The 24,397-nt window shown below is 35.6% G+C and overlaps 1 protein-coding gene across 4 annotated transcripts in view; it reads right to left on the reverse strand.

Annotated features, from left to right (window-relative positions):
• The window catches only part of GBE1 (1,4-alpha-glucan branching enzyme 1), a 279,311-nt gene that overhangs the window by 167,151 nt on the left and 87,763 nt on the right, over positions 1-24,397 (reverse strand). For all 4 annotated transcript variants that reach the window (XR_010407963.1, XR_010407962.1, XR_010407961.1 and 1 more), the window contains exon 3: positions 20,323-20,438. Coding sequence is in view for 1 of the 4 variants with exons in the window: in XM_054504127.1 (XP_054360102.1) it covers positions 20,323-20,438 (116 nt within the window). In the remaining 3 variants the exon portion in view is untranslated. The remainder of the gene's footprint in view (positions 1-20,322; positions 20,439-24,397) is intronic.

Below are 24,397 nucleotides of genomic sequence, written 5' to 3' on the forward strand. Positions count from 1 at the left end.
CAGAAGATTATACAAACCTTCAAGTAAGAAACTGGCAAGAAGAATACAAGAAAGTTTGAAACAACAGCAATTAATTCGTTAATGAAGAAAATGGAAATGCCATCCTGAGGAGTTTAAGTTTAGGACTGAGTTAACAGCTAAAAAAGTACCAACTCCTTAAGCCACCAACAGTACAATAAGATAATAATGACAGATCATTAGATAATTTTTACCCTTTAAAGGTATCTTCACAAAGTCATTAGGTGGGACATGTAAAATATAAATATATGAAGCAAATAAACTGAGGAACCAAGATATAAAATCAAATAGCTAATTACTAATGGTTAAATAATAACCCGAAGTGCCTGACCCCTGGCCCAATGTTATTTCTACAAGGGCGGTAGTTTTAAACTTGCCATCCACCAAAATCATCAAGAGCTGTTTAAAAATACACAACCCTCTTCCTCTGTGATGGTGATAAAAAAAAGCTATCTTTGAAAACTACTATCTGCTCTGGTGAGAAGGGGAAGCCACTAGAGTAATTCAGACATCAGGCAAGAAAGGTCCAAGCTACAAGTGAAGAGAACAATATTTGAGAAATCCTACAGAGGTAAAAATCAGCTAAATTTCTTGACTGATGGAATGTGACGGTAATAGAAGACAAGAGATAAAAGAACTATATATTTACAGTTCTGGGTGGCTAAGAGGATGGCAGATCCTTTGAGAATGATATGGCAGTTGAAAGGTTATGCTGCTTTACAACTGAAAAAAATTAGTTTTTTTCCTTATATTTAATGTCAACTGTATACTTGAATCTCATCAGATTTATCTTGAGTTTTGATTCATACATGTAACTGAAACATATGTATTTTTGCAATACTATCAGATTTTTTTGTTAATATTAAGCAACTTTAAAAACTGTATGTGGTATATGAGTGTTTATGCATGAATATACTTTACGTGTAGGTTTACCTTTTCTCATCCCCCACCTCACCTCAGAAGAACGCCAGCACTGTTAAAACCCAGAGCTAAAAAGTTAAACTATATTAATTTCATTATTTGCTTTTCTAGAAAAAAAAGTGTTATTTCTAGCTAATTAGGTCAGCAAAACAGAACTGTATAATAAGTCTAAATTATAAAAATCCTTATTTTCAAGTACTTGTTACTTTCCAAGTTTAGTCTAATTTAAATTAGTATTCTTCAAGTAAGTCTAGTAGAAGCCCTCTTCTCATAAACAAGTAAGGATCATTTATAAACAATATAAAGCACTTAGTTTAAGTAAAGCAAATATTTGCTTGATAGTATACAATTACATGTGTGAACTACTCTTCAATAAAATTGAATTACATTAAAGCTAAGGATCCTTTCGCAGAGGCATCTTTCTTTTAGAATACATTCTCATTACCCATTAGCCTAAGAAATTTGTTATATTTATATATTACTTACAAATTATGATAAATTAAGACAAATTTTATGGTTTTTTAGGCAAACTTCACCATAGTATGTTTAGACAATTGTATAAAACACAAAATAACTGCATGTTATGTCAATATATAGTTGATAACCTTCAGGAGTTACAAGCAGAAACAGCCACAATTGTTCTTGTGACTTGTTAGAGGTCACTGAAAAGACTATGGGAATTGTCTTCACCCAAATATAAAAGGATCTCTTGGTGATTGGATGGACAAAAACGTGTGTGCAATATGAGAACAGTATCCAAATTCATTCCAGTGCTCACAGTTTAATACATTTCCTATGATATGCTTTTTCACATTGATTAGCTCTTATTGATCATTCACATCCAGTCCTTGTATTTGATTAGTTTCAAAACAACTAACTTTTCTCATTTCCAATAGTTCCTTTCTTCATTAAGGATTCTCTACCCATCTTCACTGTGGTAGCTTCATTTTGCTCTGTCTCCTTGATCTCTTCCATAACATTTCATTAAGATTTCTTTTTAAGTTGTACAGAGATTTTATGCATAGTTCCAAGATTCTTAAAATGTAAACTTTGAATTAAGAAAATGAATGCTCAAAAGCACATAAAATTCTTTACATGAATAAGCACTGGGCAAAGCACACAGTTTTTTAAACACTCTTGTGAATTTTCAGACATTGGTGGAGTGATCCCATGAACACACCAGCTGAGCCTCAGGAAACATTTTGTAAGGAGGAAGACAATGCTGATTTACAGACTCCTCAGATACTGCCTTATTTTATAATTTATAAACTACTTGGCCTGTACTCACAAAATCTGCAAAGATGTGATTACTGAAAGCATAATAAGCATGGCTCTGAGCACTTGTGTGCAGAAAATACAGTTGAGATTACAGAGAATTAATTCAGTACCAAACATTGTTGCAAATACTTTTACCCTCTCATCAATTCCATGGGGTACTATCATGAATCCCAGTCTAGGAGACAGAACTGAGATACGAGAATGACTAGCCAAAGGTCACACCAATAGCAGGTACTGGAAACAGCAAGTGAACACAGTCTGGCTGGAATCCGTATTTATATACATTATACTTTTACCACTACTCAAGAGAACATGGAGAAACTTATCCTCTGAAATACAGGTCGTACTGGCATGGACATAAAGTCAAAGCCATCTAATGGGCAGAGTGCCCAGGAGTAATGTCACAGGGTATCGGCATTCAGATGTATTTAGATATTCAGGTGAGACACGGTACACTGTTTTGAAGAACGTCATTGGGCAGAATACTCAAAGAGACGATTTGTTCTGTGGGTATATTATGAGAGGACAAAAATTTAAATAACGAAATACGTATCTTGAGAGAATAAAAACAATCACCATAGTTCTTATTTATTATGAATATAAAAAAATGGAAAATTGAAATCTACTTGAGTACTATTTATTTGAAAAGTTTTTGAAATACTAGTTACTTTTTTTTAAATGCAAACTGGGGAATACTCAAGAGGCTCAGATATGTATCTTGCTTAAAGCCATAAACAGCATATAAAAAGCTTATATACTCCAAAGTCTTTATCCAATTCTCTATATAAAATAACTTGTCATGACACCTAGTTAACAAGAGTGAATGGACTCTTCATAAACACTGAGTTATTCCAACTTCTTTCCTGATGCTTTGCCTTTAAGAAAAGTGCTATAGCAGGACTCCTGGGCTGTCTTAACATAAGGTAATTATATGAGTTCATGTATCCTAATCTTGTATAAGGGGAGAAGGGCGAAGAAGGTCTCCATGACTTTAAGGAATTCTGCAACTGTGATTGTGTAAGTTTCACCGATTAGGGGATATGATGTGGGGCAGTAAAAGAGCATACGTTGGGCAGTAAGGAAAAAAGAAGGCATTTAACAGAGTTTCCCTTGAGTTTCTCTGCTCAACAAAATAAAATATAAAATCTTGTTCAAGCACCCCTTTATTGCACCCTGCCCATATTCTTTAAAATTAGAATGAAAACAGTGCTATACAACTAATCCAAAAAAAAAAAAAACCCCATCATATTTTTTCAAGGGGACTTGAGACCTACAAACAAACACAAAACCCAAAGAAAGAAAAGAAAAAGAAAGAAGATCTGAGGACACAATTCTGTTTTTTAAAGCTTCATGAATTAGAGGCATAAGTTCTGCAGTAACAGAGTCCTTTGAGCTGTCATCAGTGTGGTCCCCACACCAGCAGCCTTGGCATCATCTAGGAACTTGTAAATGCAAATTCTCAAGTTCATCCCAGACCTACTGAATCAGACACCCTGGGCAGTGTCTTTCATCAAGCCTACCAGGCGCTTCTGACCCACGCTGAAGTCTGAGGACCAGTGCTTTCGGGTACTGTTACACAGGCTGCTGTGAACATGCAGGTAGATGACGTGCATGTGGGGAGTGAAGAGTTTATGAGCAGGGACAGTATTTGCAGTTTGATCACCACAGTGGGTGGCTGAAGCCATAGGACTTCGAGGAGTGAGCAGAGGGGGGGGCAAGACCACTGGAGCAGAGGAGGATGAAGGAATTGAGAGGCCAGCATGCTGGCAGGTCTCCTATGAGGATACTGAAATCAACAAAATTATTTTTCTTTAAAACAGCCTCTTAAGGGTACAACTGAAACTTTTGAGGTGCTTCTGTCCTCCCCATAATTTAAGATTTTTCTCTAAAATATTTTGTTTTAGTAAAGATAAATTTGAGAATATAATTCTTATTTTAGTAAGATTCTGTTTATCAATTTACCAGCTTTAAAAAGCAGTCTTCTCTTCTAGTATTATGTTAAATACTTTTAAAAAGTCCTTTCATTAATTATTATAAAATTACAGATAAATGCTGGCTCTTACTTTTTCCTTCTTGTCTGATGCTCCTACAGATTTATTTTAAAAAGTGAAGAATTAAATGTGTATTTAAAAATGCTCAGGGCATGTGCTATGGCGAGCGCTGTGAATTGTGTAAGACTGTTGAATCACAGACCTGTACCTCTGAAACAAATAATACATTTTATGTTAAAAAAAAAAAAAAGATAGTAGGAAGAGAAAAATGAAGGGGGGGAAATCGGAGGGGGACACGAACCATGAGAGACTATGGACTCTGAGAAACAAACTGAGGGTTCTAGAGGGGAGAGGGGTGTGGGGATGGGTTAGCCTGGTGATGGGTATTAAAGAGGGCACGTACTGAATGGAGCACTGGGTGTTATACGCAAACAATGAATCATGGAACACTACATCAAAAACTAATGATATAATGTAGGTGACTAACATAACATAATAAAATAAAATTAAAAAAAAGAAATTATGTCAAAGTATAGTTGTTAGGTGATTAACAAGCTTTATTCAGCAGCTAAAAAAAAAACAAAACATGCTCACCAACAATACAAAAAATAAATGATTAGAGCCAATACCTATTTAGCTTTGTTAAGAAGGGGAGGAAACTCATTCTTCTTAAACCTTAATTTAAATCTTAGGTATCTTAAATGCACCCATCCAGCTGTCCTAAGAATTCTGTTATATAGGCGATCAGTTTACATGCTCAATTTTGCTATTCAGGAAAACCCGTTAGAGCCTGGTTGCTGTCCAGGTGCAAATTCTGCTCAGTATGCTTTTACATCCCACACTGCTATATTTACATGCAGTATTTTCATTAAAATCCTACTCTTACTTTATGCAGAAGTTGTTGTCAAATTAAAAATAGCATTAAAAGTAAGACTAGCATTTCCTGATAATTTGGACATCCTTCAAAAAGTGGCAAAATTTTAAGCCTCATGTAATATTATCTAACAAATTCCAGATTGCTTTAGGATTTTACTTTCACTTTATTTGTGTAATGTTGGCGTTTACAATTTGATCTGAAAGATATCATTATAATTGTACATTAATAATACTAGTTACATCTTTGAGTGTATATTGCCAGTTGTCTCCTCTAAACTTATTATGAACACCACTCTTTTTCTAAGTTATAATGACTGAACTCATAAAAGTTTTAAAGCTGTTTAAGTTTTAAAGGATATATTATTTACAGTTGATCGCATTAGTATATAAAAAGAAAAGTTTCTAGCTCAAGATTAATTCTTCCATTTCCTTAAATAAGTTCCTTTTAAATGGCTATGACAGTAAATGCTAATTGCATTTCAAAAGCAATCGTCCATTTTTTCTTGAAGACAGAACTTGCTGAATTTTAGCTGGACAAATGGCCCCCAAGTTAAACCCACATTTCCCAACGTTCCTTGCAGCGAGGATGATCGATGAAACTAAGATCTGGTCAAAAGGATGTGTATAGAAATGATGTGTTCACATCCTTAAAAGGGAATGCCTTTGTTTTCCTTTTTCTGTAGGAAACAGAGATGGTAGATATTGTTTATCATGTGGGTAACATACTTGGTGACAGAAGGCCAAGAGGAGGTAACAAGGAAACTGGTCTGAACATACACATGGAATAGACACAGACTATCCATAGAACATCTAGTGACCTGAACTTTTACTTCAGAGAGAAATGAACCATCTATCTTGATCAAGACACTGTTATTTTGGTGCTTGACAAAGCAAAATAACCAATATCTTACTTAATATGGTGACTGAGAAAGATGCCTATGTCCCACTAAAACAACCTTAATAAAGTCAACCAAGTGTAGTCCTAGGCCAGCAAAACACATTACAAAAAAAAAAAAAAAAAGAAGAAGAAGAAAAAGAAAAAGAAAAAGACAAAAAAAAAAAAAAAAGGAACAGCATGGTGGAGCCCCACTCACCACACTCAACATACTTGGCTCACCTCACACCTTATTTGCTTACTTGAACCATATTCATTATGAACTTCTCCAACCATCCTCTGTCTAGCCAGCCACACAAGCCTTTTAAACAACTGGGTTTCTTTCATCCTCTATCCTTAGCTTTTCATCCTCTATCCTGTGGATATTTTAGTCTCTTTCTTTTTTGACTCTATAATGACACCAAAGTCCTTCCAAGGTACTGTGTATGGTCTCAACCAACTACTAGGTCCTTCCTTTCTGAGCCTTGCCCCTTCATCAGTGCCCAAGCTGACACATCTAGCCAGAGAGGTAGGACATGGATACATGATATGGTCATGCTAGGCATAGGGACTAGTCTAGATTTAAAAAGTACAAAGTAAAGTCCACCTTACTTTAGAAATTTCTGGCTTACAGAGCTATAAAACTAACTACACACATATCTACCAACACACACACACACAAACACATATACAAGTATGCGTACATATTACATAGTGACTAGCAATATCATAAGATCAAACTGTTTCAATCTGTGTGCATAGCTTCCTTCGAGGATCTTCATTGTAAGCTGCCCTCACATAGTAGTTATGATTCCATCAACTACCTAACTCGAAATATATATATTTAGATATATATAAATATATGTATATTACTTACACCATATGTTCTATTGAATGTTCCTAACAACTAAAAATATATCAGATTGTTTTTTTGTGTGTCTTCTCCAAAATTTATTACTGTCATTGCATTGCCACTTGCTCCTAGGAAAACATGTATTCTAAAAACATATCAGAATTTGCAAAGGTTTATCATTTAAGCCAAGGGCTATGCTTGGTAGTGTTTTTAAGCAGAGTTATCAAGAAGTCACAGGAATTGTAATTAAACTAATAAATTATAGAAACATAGCATAATGGTTAAGAACACAATCTCTAGAGCCAGATTTACTGGGTTTCAATCCCAGCTCTACCAACTATCAGCTATCAGCTAGCTAGGTGACTTTGAGAAAGTTATATAATCTCTTTGTGCCTCACTCTTCTCTTCTGAAAAATGGGGATAATGATAATAGGACATTCCTGATAGGGCTGCATTGAGAACTAAATGAATTAATATTTTAATGTGTTTAAATTGTACCTGGCACATGGTTAAGTTCTATAAAATAAACAAAGGACTCTTTTTACAAAGAAACAAGCTGATTATATTTATAGCCTAGCTTAGGCTATAAATTCTGTACACTTAATCACTGCATATATTAAATTATGAAATAATTATTTTATATACTGAATTTTTAAAAGAAGGAAGAGTAAAAACATAGGAGAAATGAAAAAAAAATCAACAGGTTTATGAGATTTTTTTTTTCTTGTGCTTGTCTCTGAAGGTGACCTTTTGGGGAAAACTATGTTATTTGTTCTCTGAGCTGTGTATGATTAGTTTCTTCATCATACACAGACAAATTAGAAAGGCTGCTGTGGTGCCCAGAAATCATCCGTTAAACAAAGTCAAAATTAATGATAAAATTGAGTTCCCTTTGTGTTTGATTTTCATTTATCTGCACTCAATTATAAACGAGCTACCAAAGAACGCTACCCATTAGCTGTTAATTCATAATGACTTCAGAAAGCAATCCCTATACTGCCAGTGATATCTCACTAACAACCTCCTACTCTGCAGGGCTTTAGCTTGAAGACAAAAAGAGAAAACAAAACTACATACTCCAAGGTGCTCCTCATCCCATCATGGAAAACTCCAATGCTTAATATAAACAAGCTGTAATAAGACTGCATCTATATATCTAAAAAGGACTTGAGCCATTTTTTTCTTTCATCTTAATTTATTATAGCTTAAGCAAAATAGACCTAGATGTAGTAACGGTGCATCCCAAATTTCGATTTCACTGTGTCAAAAGTAAATATTCCTCAAGGTTAGAGAAAGTTTTCAATGAGGAAAATGTCTAAAACAGATGATATCTGTCTCACCCGTAGAGAAATAACATAGGATTATTAATTTGGGATAGGATAAGAGTGACATCATCCCATAATTGGACTTGTCTTTCTTCATAGTACTCATCTAAATATTTGACCTCTGGCACATCTCATAGTAAATCCATTTTGTAGCCTCCTAACTAACTGGTTCTGAACTATAAGGAAAAAGATTTAAGCCCCGTTTATTTACTCATAGGTGATCTAAAGAAATATTAAAACAAATTTGGGTCTTTTTGGAAGTAATTTCAAGCCCTTATTCACAGATTTGCATATATTTAATTTATATTCTTAACTTTCAAAAAACTTACAATTTAAAAAATATGGAATGTCATATTTAAAAATAAAATGAGGAAGAAAAATCAACAGTTACAATGAAAATAGTCAGAAGGCAAGAAGGGCTGGAGGAGGGCAAGGAGGCGAGATAATGGTATAGGGCTCTGGAGTTGGATGGTTATTGCAATTATACATTTCACTTAATTTTAAGTTTTCTGACAGACAAGAGAAAAGGGAATAATAGTGAGATAAAAATAAACATTTTGGATCTTCCGGAGAAAGGCAAACTTTTTTCTAGTATTGAACTCTCTAAACAGTAACTCGCAATTATTAACACAGAAAATGCTAAAGATTCATTAAAACTAGCTGTGATTTCCAGATTCTAATATTTGTTCATTTTTTTAAACCCTGATATCAATAGGATTTCCAAAAATAACAATTCTATAGGTCAAAGATGCCTAAATTCAAAGAATATAATTTAAAGTTACTGACATGCAACTTTATAAATTTCTTTCACTTTCTGTATAATGTGCATATGCAAAAATATTTCCAACAGTGGCAAATGGGCTTACCTGATGGTCTCTATCCATTTCATCCATGACATCAATAACATTTATTGAGTAGCTTCTATTAGACATTTCTAGGTCCCAGGGACACAAGGATGACCAAGACATTGACCCTGTCCTCAAAAAGTTTACAGTCTAAAACTACATATCATCACAGTGAATGAGGGAACAGGCTCCAGAAAGGTTTGTGGCAGAAGGGGTAGTTGGTAAGTGGAAAGTAGAGTTTGGCATTATGGAAAACTTCACCAAAAATAAATAGCACCTAAACTCTACATCAAAGACTAGAAGTTTGTCAGACAGCAGCAGGGGAAGCCATTCCATGTAGAAGGGATGCTGCCTTTGCATTTGCTGAGACATGGTAAGAATGGCATTTGAGCAAACTGCAAGTACTTCAGTGTGGACTGTACCTCATTGTTACGGACTGAATATTTGTTTGTTTGTTCGCCCCAAATTCATATGTTGAAATTCTACCTCCCCCGCAATGTGATGGTATTAGAAGGCAGAGAGTATAGGAGGTAATGAGGATTAGATGAGGTCAAGAGGGTAGAGCTCTCATGAATGGGATTAGTGTCCTTATAAGAGTCTAAGAGCTTTCTTCCTCTCTCTGCTCTTCACCATATGAGAAGTTGCCAATGAGAAGTTGACAGTCTGTAACCCAAAAGAGAGCCCTCACCAGAATTCTACTATGCTGGCATCCTAGTCTCTGACTTCTAGCCTCTAGAACTTTAATAAATTTCTGTTCTCTGTAAGGCACCCCATCTACAATACTTTGTTATACAGCTCAAATGGACTGAGGCAAGGATAAAGACAAAGTTGGAGAGGAATCCAGAGGCCAGGGCATGGAGGGCTTTGTATGTCAAACTAAGAGTATGGAATTTAAACTAGAGGCCAGTGTTGTTCAATTCTTTCAAAATAGAAAAATTATTTAAACATAATCATACATGGGAGCCCAGTATAAAACAGGGAAAGGATCTCCGTATTTCAAGTGAGTGCTGGGAAATCTGAAAACTCACCAGGTCAGCCTCTTGATACACAGTGTGAAAACCCTAGCTATAACCAAATCAGGGGTTGGGAGAGTTCATCACAAAGGGTTTAAAGCAGAAGCATAACATGAGCAGATTTCAAATCTTAGAATGATGACTGTGGGGCTATAATATGAAAATGGACTGGGGCATTTCCAGAGTAGAATTTAATGATTGATCACTTATATATAACACTCAGTGCTCAACACAAGTGCCTTTCTTAATTCCCATCATCCATTTAGCCCATCCCGCCACCCACCTCCCCTCCAGAAACCCTCAGTTTGTTCTCTAGAGTTATAAGAGTCTGTTATGGTTTGCTTCCCTCTCTTTTTTTCCTCCCCTTCCCCTATGTTCATCTAAACAACTTTGAATCTAGATATCCATAATACATAAACTTTAATCCTAGACAAAATGTAAAATATCTAAGATCTCAAGCCATTGCCGGAAGAATTTCTATAGTAATGTGTCTAGGAAAGGAAAGTGTTAACAAGTTACAAAAACAATGATTTATGACAAGTTTGAGTTGGCAGGTGGTACACAGCAAAAGGATATATTTTTTCCAATATCATAACTAGAAATGATCCCTCAGAAACTGCAGAAGATTGAAACCCTATCATAGGCCATGACACAGTAAAACTCATTTATGAATTTATATGAAATACTGATATAAATATATAAATATATGGTTCAAATGATTTGTAAATGAGATTTACATTGCTTCATTCACAGGTCTTAAGTTTAAAAGTACCATCATCCAGTTATTTGTACTATTTTCTATTATTTTATTAAGATATTAAGAGTAGGAGAGGATAAAAACCAACGAATGGGAAGTGAGAATATGGAAAGAGCACATGTACATGATAGTAGGTTCTTCTTTCCAGGACTCTCTACCATACAAGAGAAGAAGAACATTCAGGATCCATTAACAGTAGCTAACTTTTGTTAACTGAAAATGAGACTACTTTTATATGCTTTAGAAGAGAGAGTTTGAATATTTGTGAGGAAAACAATGAGATCATTAAGGATCAAAGTCTTGGGGAAAAAAAAGAAGAAAACACAGGTTAAAGAATAAGTTGGTCATTATAAAAATTATAGATGTTTTAAGAAATGAAGGATTTTTTAAAAAGCAGAATTAAAGAAAAAAAGCAAAAAAAAGTTTAGCAATTATGTTGTTCTGCACATTTTCAGAGTAAAATTTCCTCAAAGAGATTCACTATTTTTTTTTTAGTCTTCCTATACATGATATCCTCATAAGTCAAATTGGTCACTGTCTCCTACATAGAATTGTTAATTCCTGTTCAATCTTGCTTGACTTTATATTCCTTCATTCCCTAATTGACCCCTGACAACCTATTCATTAATCTACATCTATTAACTCCCACAAGACCAAGCTTAAAATGCATCTCTTCCCATAATCATTCCCTGACTATTAAACCTGTGACCTTTATTCTTCTCCATCTGTCCACTTCCCCAAGAATCTGTCTCTAATCCCTTGTTCTTTCTCCTCATCATCTTCTCTCTTGGGTTCCTTCTTGGCCCCATCAATATGTAGCCAAAAGTAAAGAGAACTAAATCACTAACAAATAAAAAAAAGGGAAACAACCACATATTCCATTTACTTATTCCTCTTTTTCCTGGCACAACCTTCTCAAAAATATAAGCTTCTTCCTCTACTTCCTTCTCAGCCAGAGAATGCTCAAGCAACTCATTTGTTTATGGGGAGTTTTCTCCAAATGGACAATAAATTCAAAGCGCAGGCATTTTATCATTTATTTCTTCACCTACATCTGGGAAGACAGTATAATACGTCAAGTTCAGAAAATATAAAATTAAATATATGTTAACTCAGCTATTAAGAGAGAAAAAGAGCAAAATTTGATAAAGAAATTAATGTGGAGCAAACTCAGAGTAGAAAAAACCATTCCCACTTTCTACCTCACCCACCCTCTCTAGGCAGACAGAGTTACTCTTTAGACTGGCAAATAGACTCCTTTGGAAATGTACATATTTATTTTGTGTTTTCTATCAACATTTTAGAGAACTTCAGAAAAAAAAAAGAAAAGAAAAATGAATCAATTAGCAAGCCTTTATTCTCATCTACAGAGGAAGACCATTTCCTGGTATGCTATTTAGGTTTATTAACATTCATATTGTATTTTGCAAACACAAAGAATTACAATCTGTGTGGTAAGGGAAGGAGCATCTAATTCTAACTATGTATTCTCTCACAAATTAGATGTTTCTTAGAGTCTTAGGGTCTTAAAGGTTGATTAAGTTGAACCAGGTAACAAATGAAGTGAGTAGAGGATTTTCTGTGGGTCATAAAGAAGAAAATCTTTATCACATATAATAGTATGTAAAAACATCACAAGCAAGAAATAATCAGTTTGGCCAAAATCTTATAATCATGGCATACAATGAGAATATAATGACCTAACTAAGGCCCCAGAAAATTTAAAATATTCTTCTATCCAGTAGATGTACTTTTTTCTTCTTCCATTTAAAGAAGGGTGTTTAGAAGTTTGAATTAAAAATGACAAGCTTAACAAATGTCTGTTGAAATAACAGCAAGGCAATACAAACAGTATTAACAGAAAAGGAGTCAGTAAGAGACCAGAAATTTCAACAAATATTTGGAAGACAGAAAGTAGCTGAAGTGAGAAGGAACTAAGGCAAAAATTAAAACTGGATATTGCAGAGGAAGAACCTAAAGAGAGCTGGTCAATTTGCTTCACAGCACCGCGAGGAGACTAGGCACCTGCAGGCTCCTAACACTATGGAAGAAGGTGAGTTAAACAAGGGGACTGTGTTAAACAAGGGGTATTCAACCAGGGGACTGTGGGGTCTGGAGCACATCTTCTCCCTAGCCTATACAGATAAATGTATATCCCTCCAGAACACCACCTCTTACCCCTCAAACAGGAGATGAGAGGTTGATGCTCCAAAAGACAATGAACTAGGAAGGCTCCAGAGACAATGGAGATGACAGGTGACTCACATGATTGACAGTAGGGGGATTAAGTGTCTTAGTGTCACCTTTCATGTTGGAACCATCCTCCACTTCCCTTGTCCTTATCCATGAATGCCAGTAGCCAGGTATAAAGTCCTTTGGTCCACACCCCTTCCACCCACCCCCTGTAGGGGACAGGAAGATTCATCTGGAAAGATCTCAAAGAAAAACCTTCACTTATTGCTACCAATTTAAAAGCTGGCTCACTTTCTGACTACCCAACAGTGAAGCTCACCAGGAATAAGGCCCTGTGTATGTGCAGAGGATTTTCAAATGCTTTTTCCTACCTCATTCTAAAATATGACCATATAGCCATGGATCACAAGGCATTTGAAAACAGCATGCAGAATGAAAGACAGAGACTAAAAGAAACACAAAATAAAATCTGAAAAAAAGAAAATGAGAGTAGGGGGTCAGGAGTAAGAAGCAAATTTGGGGACAGAAAATAAAAGAAAACTTCTACAATAATTTTCAAAAAGATAAAAGTATCTTTGGCCATTTAACAATGACAGAATGTATGCAAAAGGAGAAAACAAAAGCATGTTATTAGAAATGTTAAAAAAAAAAAGGGGAGGGCTGCTGGGTGGTTCCATGGTTAAGCGTCTGCCTTTGGCTCAGGTCATGATCCCAGGGTCCTTGGATCGAGCCCCACGTCAGGCTCTCTGCTCAGCAGGGAGCCTGCTTCTCCCTCTCCCTCTGCCTGCTGCCACCCCACTGTGGTCTCTCTCTCTCTGTCAAATAAATAAAATCTTAAATGTTAAAAAAAATGTGATTATTAAAATGAAAGTAGCTGGAAAATAAAGTTATTTCTTAAAGCAGAACAGAAAGTCAAAATGATGGGCCACTTGAGAGAAAAAGATAAGAAAACTTAAGAGATTCAATATCTAGATATTATAAATTCCTGAAACAGTGAACAAAGAATATGGGGACAAGAAAATTGGCAAAGAGATAACACAAGAAAATATTCCAGAAATGAAGGATAAAGTGCTTATGAGATTTACCTTCTTCTTCTTCTCCCCCCATCCCCCAAGAGTTTTAGGAGCTGTATGCCAGCAACTGGGACAAAGACCAAATACAAATGTTTCACTGTATCAGAGAAATAATTCACATAACATGACATTCACCCTTTCAAAGTATTCCGTGGTTTTTAGTATGGTTCGCAAGGTTGCATGGTATGCAAACATCACCATGATCTAATTCCAGAACATTTCCATCACATTAAAAGGAAACCCTATACTCATTAGCAGTCATTCCCCATCCCCTCCCAGCTCTTGGCAACCACTAATCTACTTTCTGTCTCTATGGATTTGCCTATTCTGGATGTTCATAAAAATAAAACCATACAAAATTTGGCTTTTATGACTGGCTTCTTTCACTGAGCACAGTGTTTTCAAGGTTCATCCATAATGTATCATGTATCAGTACTTCACATGTTTATATGGCTAAATAATATTCCATTGTAAGGGTTTCCCACATTTTGTCTGTAGATAAGTTGATGGACATTTGGGCTGTTTCCACTTTTTGGCTATTAGGAATCATGCTGCTATGAACATTCAAGTACAAATGAGATTTACCTTCTTAAGCAAATATTCAGATACGAATTTTTCAACATGCCACATCCCTGCCCCCAAACTACTCAATGGCATCCTTCTGCCTCGCAATCTCATTCCAGATCTCAATTAGTATGTTTCACTTTACTTAACAAATCTGATATTTTACCCCCTAAAACCCAAACTCTTTCTACAGATTACCTATCTCCTTTCTTTTCTCAGGGAAGTTCACTTCCATACTCTTCTTTCTCAGCTCCCTGAAAATTGGGGATAATGCTTTCCACACAAAAAAAGCAAAGACAAATATGGTATAAAATGAGTTGCTAAATCTGTGACTCCAGTTTTATTTCCTCTCTAACACTTTTTTCCCTTTTCTCTGTGAATCCTGAGCCTATAGGACATTGTAACGTAATGGTTAAGAGCGTGGACTTTAACTGTCAAACAAGCCTGCATTCAAGTCCACAGATGAGTGTACTCATGTAGGAAATAAAAAATATAATAATACCTTCTCTCATAGTATTACCGCCAGGATAAAATTCAATATGAATGTAAAGCAATCCGTTTTTTTTTTTTTTTCATTGCGTCTTATCTAAGAAAATTGCAAATGTAGGTATTGGGTTGTGTCCCTTTTCCACCTATCGATTGTATAACATCTCAATATCATTAGAAAAGCAATGTGGTCTGGTCTGAACTGTGCTCCCCTCCAAACTCATATGTTGGAGCCCTAGCTCCCACTATGACAGTATTGAAAGATGGAGCATTTGGGAGATAATTAGGTTTAAATGAGGTCATGGCATGGGGTCCTGATGATGGGATTAGAGCCATGTGAGCACACGGCAAGAAGGGAGTCATATGCAAGCCAGGAAAAGAGCTTTCACCAGAACCCAACTATGCTGACTGATCTTGAACTTCCTGCCTCCAGAACCGTGAGAAAATAAATTTCTGTTGTTTAAGCCACCCACTGTATAGAATTTTGTTATAACATCCCGTGATGACTGACACATGAATCCCCTGAAACTATTAAAGGCCTAGTATCAAGAAACCTCTGTGCTAGTCCATTTTGTTACTGAGTGGCAAAGAAAAGTTAAAATACACAAACATCCTAAGCACTAAAAAGACAATTCTCATTGTTGTTGGCAGTCATTTGGGTATTAATCAGAATGAGAAAAGAAAAGAAAATGGGAATCAGAAGAAAAAAAGAATTCTTCACAGTTTGCCTCCAACGGTTTACTTACCCTGATCTCTTACTTTTCCTGACCTGAGGTCTTTACTGACCTCCTGAGCTACATTGTATGAAGTTAGGACAGATTTACTTCTTACCCATCTCTCTGCCCCAGGATGCTGACCCATGTGGACCATATTCCCCAGAACACTGGCTTCTCTTTGGGTTTGGCCCATGTGCAGCCCCAATAAGAGGTCAGAGAGAAGGAGACGAGTGAGAGATGAGAGCATTTGTTTCCTTATTCCCCTGGCTCCTTCCCTGCAAGGTTGCAATAAATTAACTCTGTCTCTAACCAAAGCTCAGTGATTCCTTCAAGATGGCCAACACTTTCTCCCTCTGAGTTCTAGTAATTAATCCCTTGTTCCCAGTGGCCTAGGCAAGGTAACAATGTGGGTGCTACTAGGCCCCCTCACCCCACCCTGTGGATCCCCTGCATGCTCAACTTTGAAAACAGCCTTTTGGAAAAACAAACGAATAAACAAACAGAAAACACTGTTCAAACTGCCCTATTTCTGTGTGTCTGTGCGTGTGTGTCTGTGCGTGTGTGTCTGTGCGTGTGTGTCTGTGTGTGTGTGTGTGTGTGAGTGCACATTTTGCTTCCTGTTGGGACATCAATCAATACACACATTTTTATTCATGTAGTACTCTCAGGTCAAAATATTCCTCTTCCCGGGCGCCTGGGTGGCTCAGTCGTTTAAGCGTCTGCCTTCGGCTCAGGTCATGATCCCGGGGTCCTGGGATCAAGCCCCATATCGGGCTCCCTGCTCAGCAGGAAGCCTGCTTCTCCCTCTCCCACTCCCCCTGCTTGTGTTCCTGCTCTCACTGTGTCTCTCTCTGTCAAAAAAATAAATAAAATCTTTAAAAATATATATATATATTCCTCTTCCCTCTCTCTGGTCAACTTCTAAACATGTTACCAAATGTGCTTGAATGTTGTTGCCCCTCTGTTATTTCCCCTGTTGCCACGACAGAATAAATAAACTGTCCACCAATATTTTGTTCTAATAGCACCTTATTTTAAAAGCACATACAGCCCACATATATATTACAATTCAGTACAAGCATCACAGATCAAGGATAGCACCTGACATACAGCACTCAATAATTATGTTACATTTCTATGAAACAACTTGAGAAGTTTTTTTTTTTTAAACTTAACAATGCTATTAAAGATTACATTTTAAAATAGTGACAACAACAACAAAAAATACCTTTCGATACATTAATTTGGCTAAGCATTCAGGAAGAAAAAGTATTAAAGACATGAATAACATACGTCTCATTTTCCTTCAGGAATGTAGTCTTTCTTTATATCTCTATAGTCTTGAATGTTTAATTCACCTTACTATATTTTTTTAAATATTTCCCATTTGGTAAACTCACATAGAAAGGAGACATTTACATGACCACATAAGCAGTTAGGTATTTTCTTCCAAAGTATTCAATTGAAAATGCTTTACAGAGAAAACAAAGCTATTATCTCAATGGTAGGTAACATTTCTTTTTTTGTTAGTGGTTACCAGATAATTCATAAGAGAAACAACCTCAAGTGAGTTATAAAGGTCAATCCCTTGTGAACTGAAATAAATTTTCAAGTTCAATTTAAAACAAGATTTTTAATTACCAAGATAGACTATCTGGGGATAACTTCAAATTGAAAGGCCAAAAATCTCAAGTTAGTTGATTTTTTTTATAGAGAATTTAACCCCTCCCTCAAAGAAAATCTGATATATCATTTCCCATAAATGAAAAACTAATTATATCACCATATTAACAGCATCTAAATGTTTCCTCAACATTTGAAACATCTAAATACTATGAGTAATATTTGGGGCCTAAATTTCTTTCTTTTTTTTTTTTTCTTAAAGATTTTATTTATTTGACAGAGAGAGACACAGCGAGAGAGGAAACACAAGCAGGGGGAGTGGGAGAGGGAGAAGCAGGCTTCCCGCCGAGCAGGGAGCCCGATGCGGGACTCGATCCCAGGACCCCGGGATCATGACCTGAGCCGAAGGCAGACGCTTAACGACTGAGCCACCCAGACGCCCCTTGGGCCTAAATTTCTAGTTAATTATCCTCATGGAAATTTTTAGAGAATAATAATGAAGAATGATTACACAACAGTTTACTTGATACTTGCTGAACATTTATTTTATGTTAGACATAGATTTTCAAAGCCAAGTGAAAGGTAAAAGCTACTTTTTTTTTTAATCATAGGATCATTTCATCTCATCTAAGTCAAATAAATTTTTAAAAGAAAGCATAGTATAGTACATAACCTAGTGTATAAAGCATCTTAATCTGTTTGGGCTGCTACAGCAAAATCCTACGGACTGGGTGGCTTATACCCAACAGAAATCTAATTCTTGCAGTTCTGGAATTTGGAAGTTTGAGATCAGGGTACCAACCTGGTCGGATGAGGGCCCTCTTCAGGGCTGCAGACTTCTTGTATCTTCACATGATGTAAGGACTAGGGATCTCTCTGAAGTCCCTTTTATAAAGGCACTAATCCTATTCAGAGGGCTACACCTTCCTGACTTAAGCACCTCCAAACCCCCTCCTACTAACACCATCACATCAAGCATTAGGATTTTAACACACGTTTTTTGGGACGATACAAATATTCAGACCATAGCAGAAAGTATAAAGGATTTGGAGTTGGATGGGAGATGCAAATGCTTACCATTATTCACTGTATATATCAATAATCATTCATTCCTGGTAATCAATTACTTTTCCCCATGTATGAAAACAACCTGTCAAGGTTAATTCAGTCACCATTTAACACAAGAAGTTGGTAAGGTGTCAGAGTTCATAAATTTTTCTAACTTAAGATGGCAAAGAAATTTTAAAAGGCAAAAAAAATTTTAAAAATTAGTAAGTTCACTTCTTAAAAACAAAAGACAAAACGGAACAAATGGCTATAAGACCTAAAGTGACACTGAAAGCAGTACAAGAACAGTTGCCCTGCCTCACAGTTTCCCAAAACCAGGCCGCATAAACTAGAGAAGAACCAAGCTCTTTGACTTATTCTTTCAAAGACTGGGCCTAAAAACGGCCTTAATATTTAATAAATATTTCCTGAGTGCCTACTCTGTGCCAATTGAGAACAGACAATGTTAGGAAACAAAACAGCACAAGCCCCTGCTCTCGTGGAGTTTATACTGACTTAGAAAGGGATTATTTATATTAAATGTAAATCCCTCTTATTGTACACTATAGCTACTTTTTCTCCTTTTCACTATAGATTAAGAGGAACGTTGGCTGCCATCCCATGTCAAAATGTCTCTTTATTCCAGACAATATGCTCTTCTGGTGACTATATTATGTGTGGCAATATTTCAGTCATTCTCTGATATACGTAAAATTTCATTATTTGTTTAAAAAAAAAAAGCTGCAAAACAACCATACAAATACAATACATTTTGATTTTACTTTAAGTAACTGAGTTAATAATGTTAAGTAACAAATACCAATAAAAATAATAATTCAGTCACAGGATTTATCATGATAAATGCTTTGAATGCAATCATACGTCCAAAGAAGGGAAAGAAACAAGGGGACATGGAAATATTATATAATTTTATGAGCACTGGATAAAATCAAGTAAACGTTAAAGGATTTAGATAACCTTTTATATAATCAAGTGCCTGAAATCTGTAATCCAGGCTTTCGAAACCCATCTTTCAAGCCTCCCTTGAGGAGACAAGAGAGGCTAGCTATATGGGCTCTGTAAACCCTGAATACAGAAACATAATGGTTAGCCAAAGCAGAGGGCATGTGAAGGACACTCAGCCTGCCTCTGACAGGCAGGCCCCCAGGTAACCCAAGTAGGCTTAATTTAACATTAAGACCAGTCTTAATGTTAAAGACCAGAAAGAAGAATAACCAGGAAAATCATGTCCCCAAAATGCATGGTTCTCCAACAGACAGTATTGCCTCCCCCATTCATGTAGCTCATCACAAAATCAATTTTTTTAAAGATTTTATTTATTTGAGGGAAAGAGAGAGAGCACAAGCAGGGGTAGCAGGGAGTGGCAGAGGGAAAGGGAGAGCCCCAGCCAGACATGGGGCTCAATCCCAGAACCTTGAGATCATGACCTGAGCTGAAGGCAGATGCTTAACCGACTGAGCCACCCAGGCGCCCGCACAAAATCAATTTTATCAAGATTCTCTTTATAGGTAAAAATTCTCTCCACATTTGCTGATTTGAAGACAGGTTTCATTTTTCTATTAAACTTTCTGTTTTTTCAAGCTAGACTTCTGCAATTATTCAATCCCTCCTTACATAAAGTTTCCAAAGTTGATAATAATACAATTAATAAGTTCAGTACCTTACCAAACAGTCCCAATTTAACACAATTTATTGATGATGTCTCTTCAATTTTCCTCTATTTAAACATTTAGACTATTTCTCCCATAATTATCATGCATCAGTTTACATTCTAATATTTTAAATCAAACTTTGTATACAAAACAAAAAGAAAATAAGTTCATATAAAAACAGGAGGGTAGAAAGTACCTTTAATTTGGATCCATGAGGTACAAGTAGAGATTTATTCCTCTTTGGTGGGATATAAAGCTCCCACTTTCCATAATCCAGTTTTTTATATGGGTACGAAAATGGATTCCAATCATCTAAAAAAAAATAAAGAAGATCAGTTAACAATTTGCATGGTATGATTAACATTTAATGAATTTCAAACAAAGTATAATATGCTGCCCACTTGTACAGAATCAAATTGCTTAAAAAATGTTAAGTTTTCTAGGGTGTTAAGCAAAATGCTCTACCAGCCATTTAGAAAAAAGCAGGTTATTTTAAATTTATTTTTAAGAAATGTATTTGAAAATTTACCTTTTGCATCTTAAAATTAAAAATTACAACATTTTCAATTGTCCTTCCAAATTCTAACATGTCCATCAATAAAAAGAATATAAAAGAAAATGATGGGTCCTTTTGTAGGAAACACCACCAAAAATGGGAGTTAATATTAAAAAAAACAGAAGTGCATTCTTGGTGGGGCGCCTGGGTGGCTCAGTCAGTTAAGCGGCTGCCTTCGGCTCAGGTCATGATCCCAGAGTCCTGGGATCGAGCCCCGCGTCGGGCTCCCTGCTCAGTGGAGACCCTGCTTCTCCCTCTCCCTCTGCCTGTCTCTCTGCCTACCTGTGCTCTCTCTCTGTCAAATAAATAAATAAAATCTTAAAAAAAAAAAAAAAGAAATGCATTCTTGGTAGACAAGATACATCTCATGGCAGAAAAAAATTATGAAAAATAATTAAAATCATATTACATTTATCCAAATCTACAAGTGTATGACAAAACTGAGTTAAAAAGCTAAAGAGGGGCGCCTGGGTGGCTCAGTCGGTTAAGCGACTGCCTTCGGCTCAGGTCATGATCCTGGAGTCCCGGGATCGAGCCCCGCATCGGGCTCCCTGCTCGGCGGGGAGGCTGCTTCTCCCTCTGACCCTCCCCCCTCTCATGTGCTCTCTCTCTCATTCTCTCTCTCTCAAATAAATAAAATCTTAAAAAAAAAAAAAAAGCTAAAGAAATGCCACAAGCAAGAAAGGTGGAAGGTTATAAACTATAGGGAGCAAAGGAAAGGTAGATCACAGATCTCGGAAGCAAGCCAAAATGAAGAACAACAGACCTATGCACACAAAATCAGTAAGTAAAGGACACACTGTTTAATAAGTGGTTCTGTGACAATTGGCTATCCTTATGGAAAAAAGAAAGAAAGAAAGAAATAGATCTCTACCTAATACTATGCCCAAGAATCATCTGAGCACAGATTGATGCTTAAATATGACAGGCAAAACTGTAAAATGTTTACAAGAAAATACAGGAAAATATGTTTATGATCTCAGGTATAAAAAGTATATTTTTAAACAAGGTACAAAAATAAAAATTAGAAACAAGCCTGATAAATTTGACCAGTAAAATTATAAATTTATCTTCACATATAGATGGATGGAGAGACAAACAGAATGAAAAGACAAACTACCAATTGGGAGAATACATTTATAAAGAATATACCAAGAAAGAACATCTAAAATATATGAAAAATGTCTATAATTCAATGAGAAAAAGAAAACAAACCAATAGAAAAATGACAAAGACATTCAGCAGAGGACACATGATGGCCAAGGAGCATGTCATAATGCTCAAGCTCACTTGTAATTAGGGAAACACAAATTAAAAGAACAGTGAGACTCCATTTACCACCTGCTGGATTAGCAAAATTTAAGAGCCTGAATATATCAGGTAGTCAGCAAGGATATAAAATAACACTGCAATTGAGAGTATAAATTGGTAAAACAATTTGCATTATATAGCAAAGTTGAAGATACATGCACTCGAAAGCCCAACAATCTTCCCCTTAGGTAACAGCCTGGAGAAATTCTGACAAATGTGCACAAGATAGCATTCACAAATGCTCAATGAAGAACTGTTTGTAATACCAAAAAATGGAAGCCATCAAAATGTAAGTCAGACACAAAATGAGTAAATAGTTCTGGTATAATTAAACAATGGAATGCTATACAATAATATAAACTAAAAAGCAAATACATATGTGCAAATAGCTAAAGCATGGAAGTTAATTTTAAAAGGGTATGGAAGAATACCATTTATACGAAGTTTAAAAATATGCAAAAGAGTATAACATGACACTTATGAATACATATGCATATAGTAAAAATATCAAAAGAAAAATGAGAATGTTAAACATCAAATTCTATGGGTGATTTCCACTGGATAAAGGAAAAGGAACACAGGAAGCTTCAGTAGTATCTGTAATATTTTATATCTTAAGGTAGGCGGTGTATATAGAGATGCTTATTACATTATTTCCTATTGTTTTTGCCTAAAATATTTCATAGTTCTAAAAATAATTAAGCAGCACTGTGATGCTATGCACCGTAGTGCTATGACATTAGATTCTCAGCCGACGAGGTAATAAAAGCATCAGGAGGCTTGTTTTATGCCATGATTTCCTTCTTTACATACCAACTCTTTTCACCCCATCAGTTCTAAGGATCTTTACCCCCAGACACTCTGAATGCTGGGGACAGAGTGAGCGTAAGAACCAGTATTTAAATAAAGATCCTTCTAAACATTTCCCTACTCATCATGTCCTCATCATGAAGACAATCTGAAAATGTCTAAAGGTGGTTTATATTAAAAAAAACAACTCAACAGGCTCTGTGTTCTTATATGCTCCTGCTCCTAAAATTTCAAATATATCTTACCTACATACAGTGTGACAGTCCCTTACCCAAGCAAAGAATTGAGGGCATAATTAGAAAGAAAAAAAAAAAAAAAGCTTGAAATACGAATATCTAGGTACTGTAACACTTCATACATTTATTGAATTTCTTTTTAAGCTAATCACTTAAGACAATTAATAAACTTAAGACAAGTAGCAGATCTTTTCCTGGTTAGTTAGATCTGAAAATAAAGGGTACAGTTCATTAGTTCATTCATTCATTCATTAAATATGAACTGAATGCTTAATATAGGCTCTGCTCAATGCCAAACTCAAAATTAATGTTCAGAATAACAGTCATATTTCCTGAAGAGAAGGTTAAATTGAGTAATAGTACACCAAAATGAATAAATTTATAATACAGATTCACTAAAAACTCAACTATAAATAAGATTTTGTTACTTTGAAAGTGAATCTTCAACTATAGGGGTAATTTACAGATGCAGATTTATGTAAAAGCTGTTTTCAGTAATGTAAAAATGAATGTGCTTTTGAATATCACTGATTGAATATCAGTTTAACTAGTTCTTCAACTTGCAGTCACTTGATTTTTAAGGTCTATTTAAACAAGTATTAATATTTGTATAAAAAATACTTTTACTGAATCACATTTTCCTTTTATAAAATCTTGGAGTTCTAAATCTCCTAAAGCACCTGTTGATTATTTGTAATTCTACACTGTGAATTTTTTTTTTCTATCATCTTCAACACTTTCTTTTTATTAGCACCTCTCCTACTCATGGAAACTCGGGTGTTTACTTTTACTGCAGTTACATTTGTCTTGCTAAACATCACCCTTGAAAGCAAAATTTAGAACATCTTCACATATGCACCCCCAAGAAAATCCATTCCACCAACTATCATAAGTGATGTAGAATATGTCTAAAGATTTCACATGACAAAGGGAGAGGAAGGTTTACAAGGCATACACGCATGAAACAACTGAAGATTTTTGCATTCGGCAACTGTCGCCCCATGCAAATTCCTCTTCAGTCACACCACTACCAATCTGTCAGCTCCTTGACTCTTCTTCCAATTACTGTTAGCCCTGAATTTTCCTCACTCAACTTCCCTTATTAAATAGTGTTGCTTTTTTCTATTGGAAACACGAACACCAATAAAAATTCCCACTTCCACAGTATAGCATGCAGATGTAAGATTGTTTCTCCCTAAAATGTGTTTTCCAAAATGGCTAATAAAATGAGATTTTCTCCAGGGGATAAATATATCTAAGGCCCAGAAACAGAATAATTAAAAAAAAATGGATTTGGACCTGTTCTTCTTTACATTAAACTTTACATTAAACAGTTAAGAAAGAAGGAACCAGAATTA

Source organism: Mirounga angustirostris, unplaced genomic scaffold, assembly GCF_029215605.1.
Source record: "Mirounga angustirostris isolate CCGP_5_RB_7025 unplaced genomic scaffold, mMirAng1.0.hap1 SCAF_1, whole genome shotgun sequence".
NCBI classification, from domain to species: Eukaryota; Metazoa; Chordata; class Mammalia; order Carnivora; family Phocidae; genus Mirounga; species Mirounga angustirostris.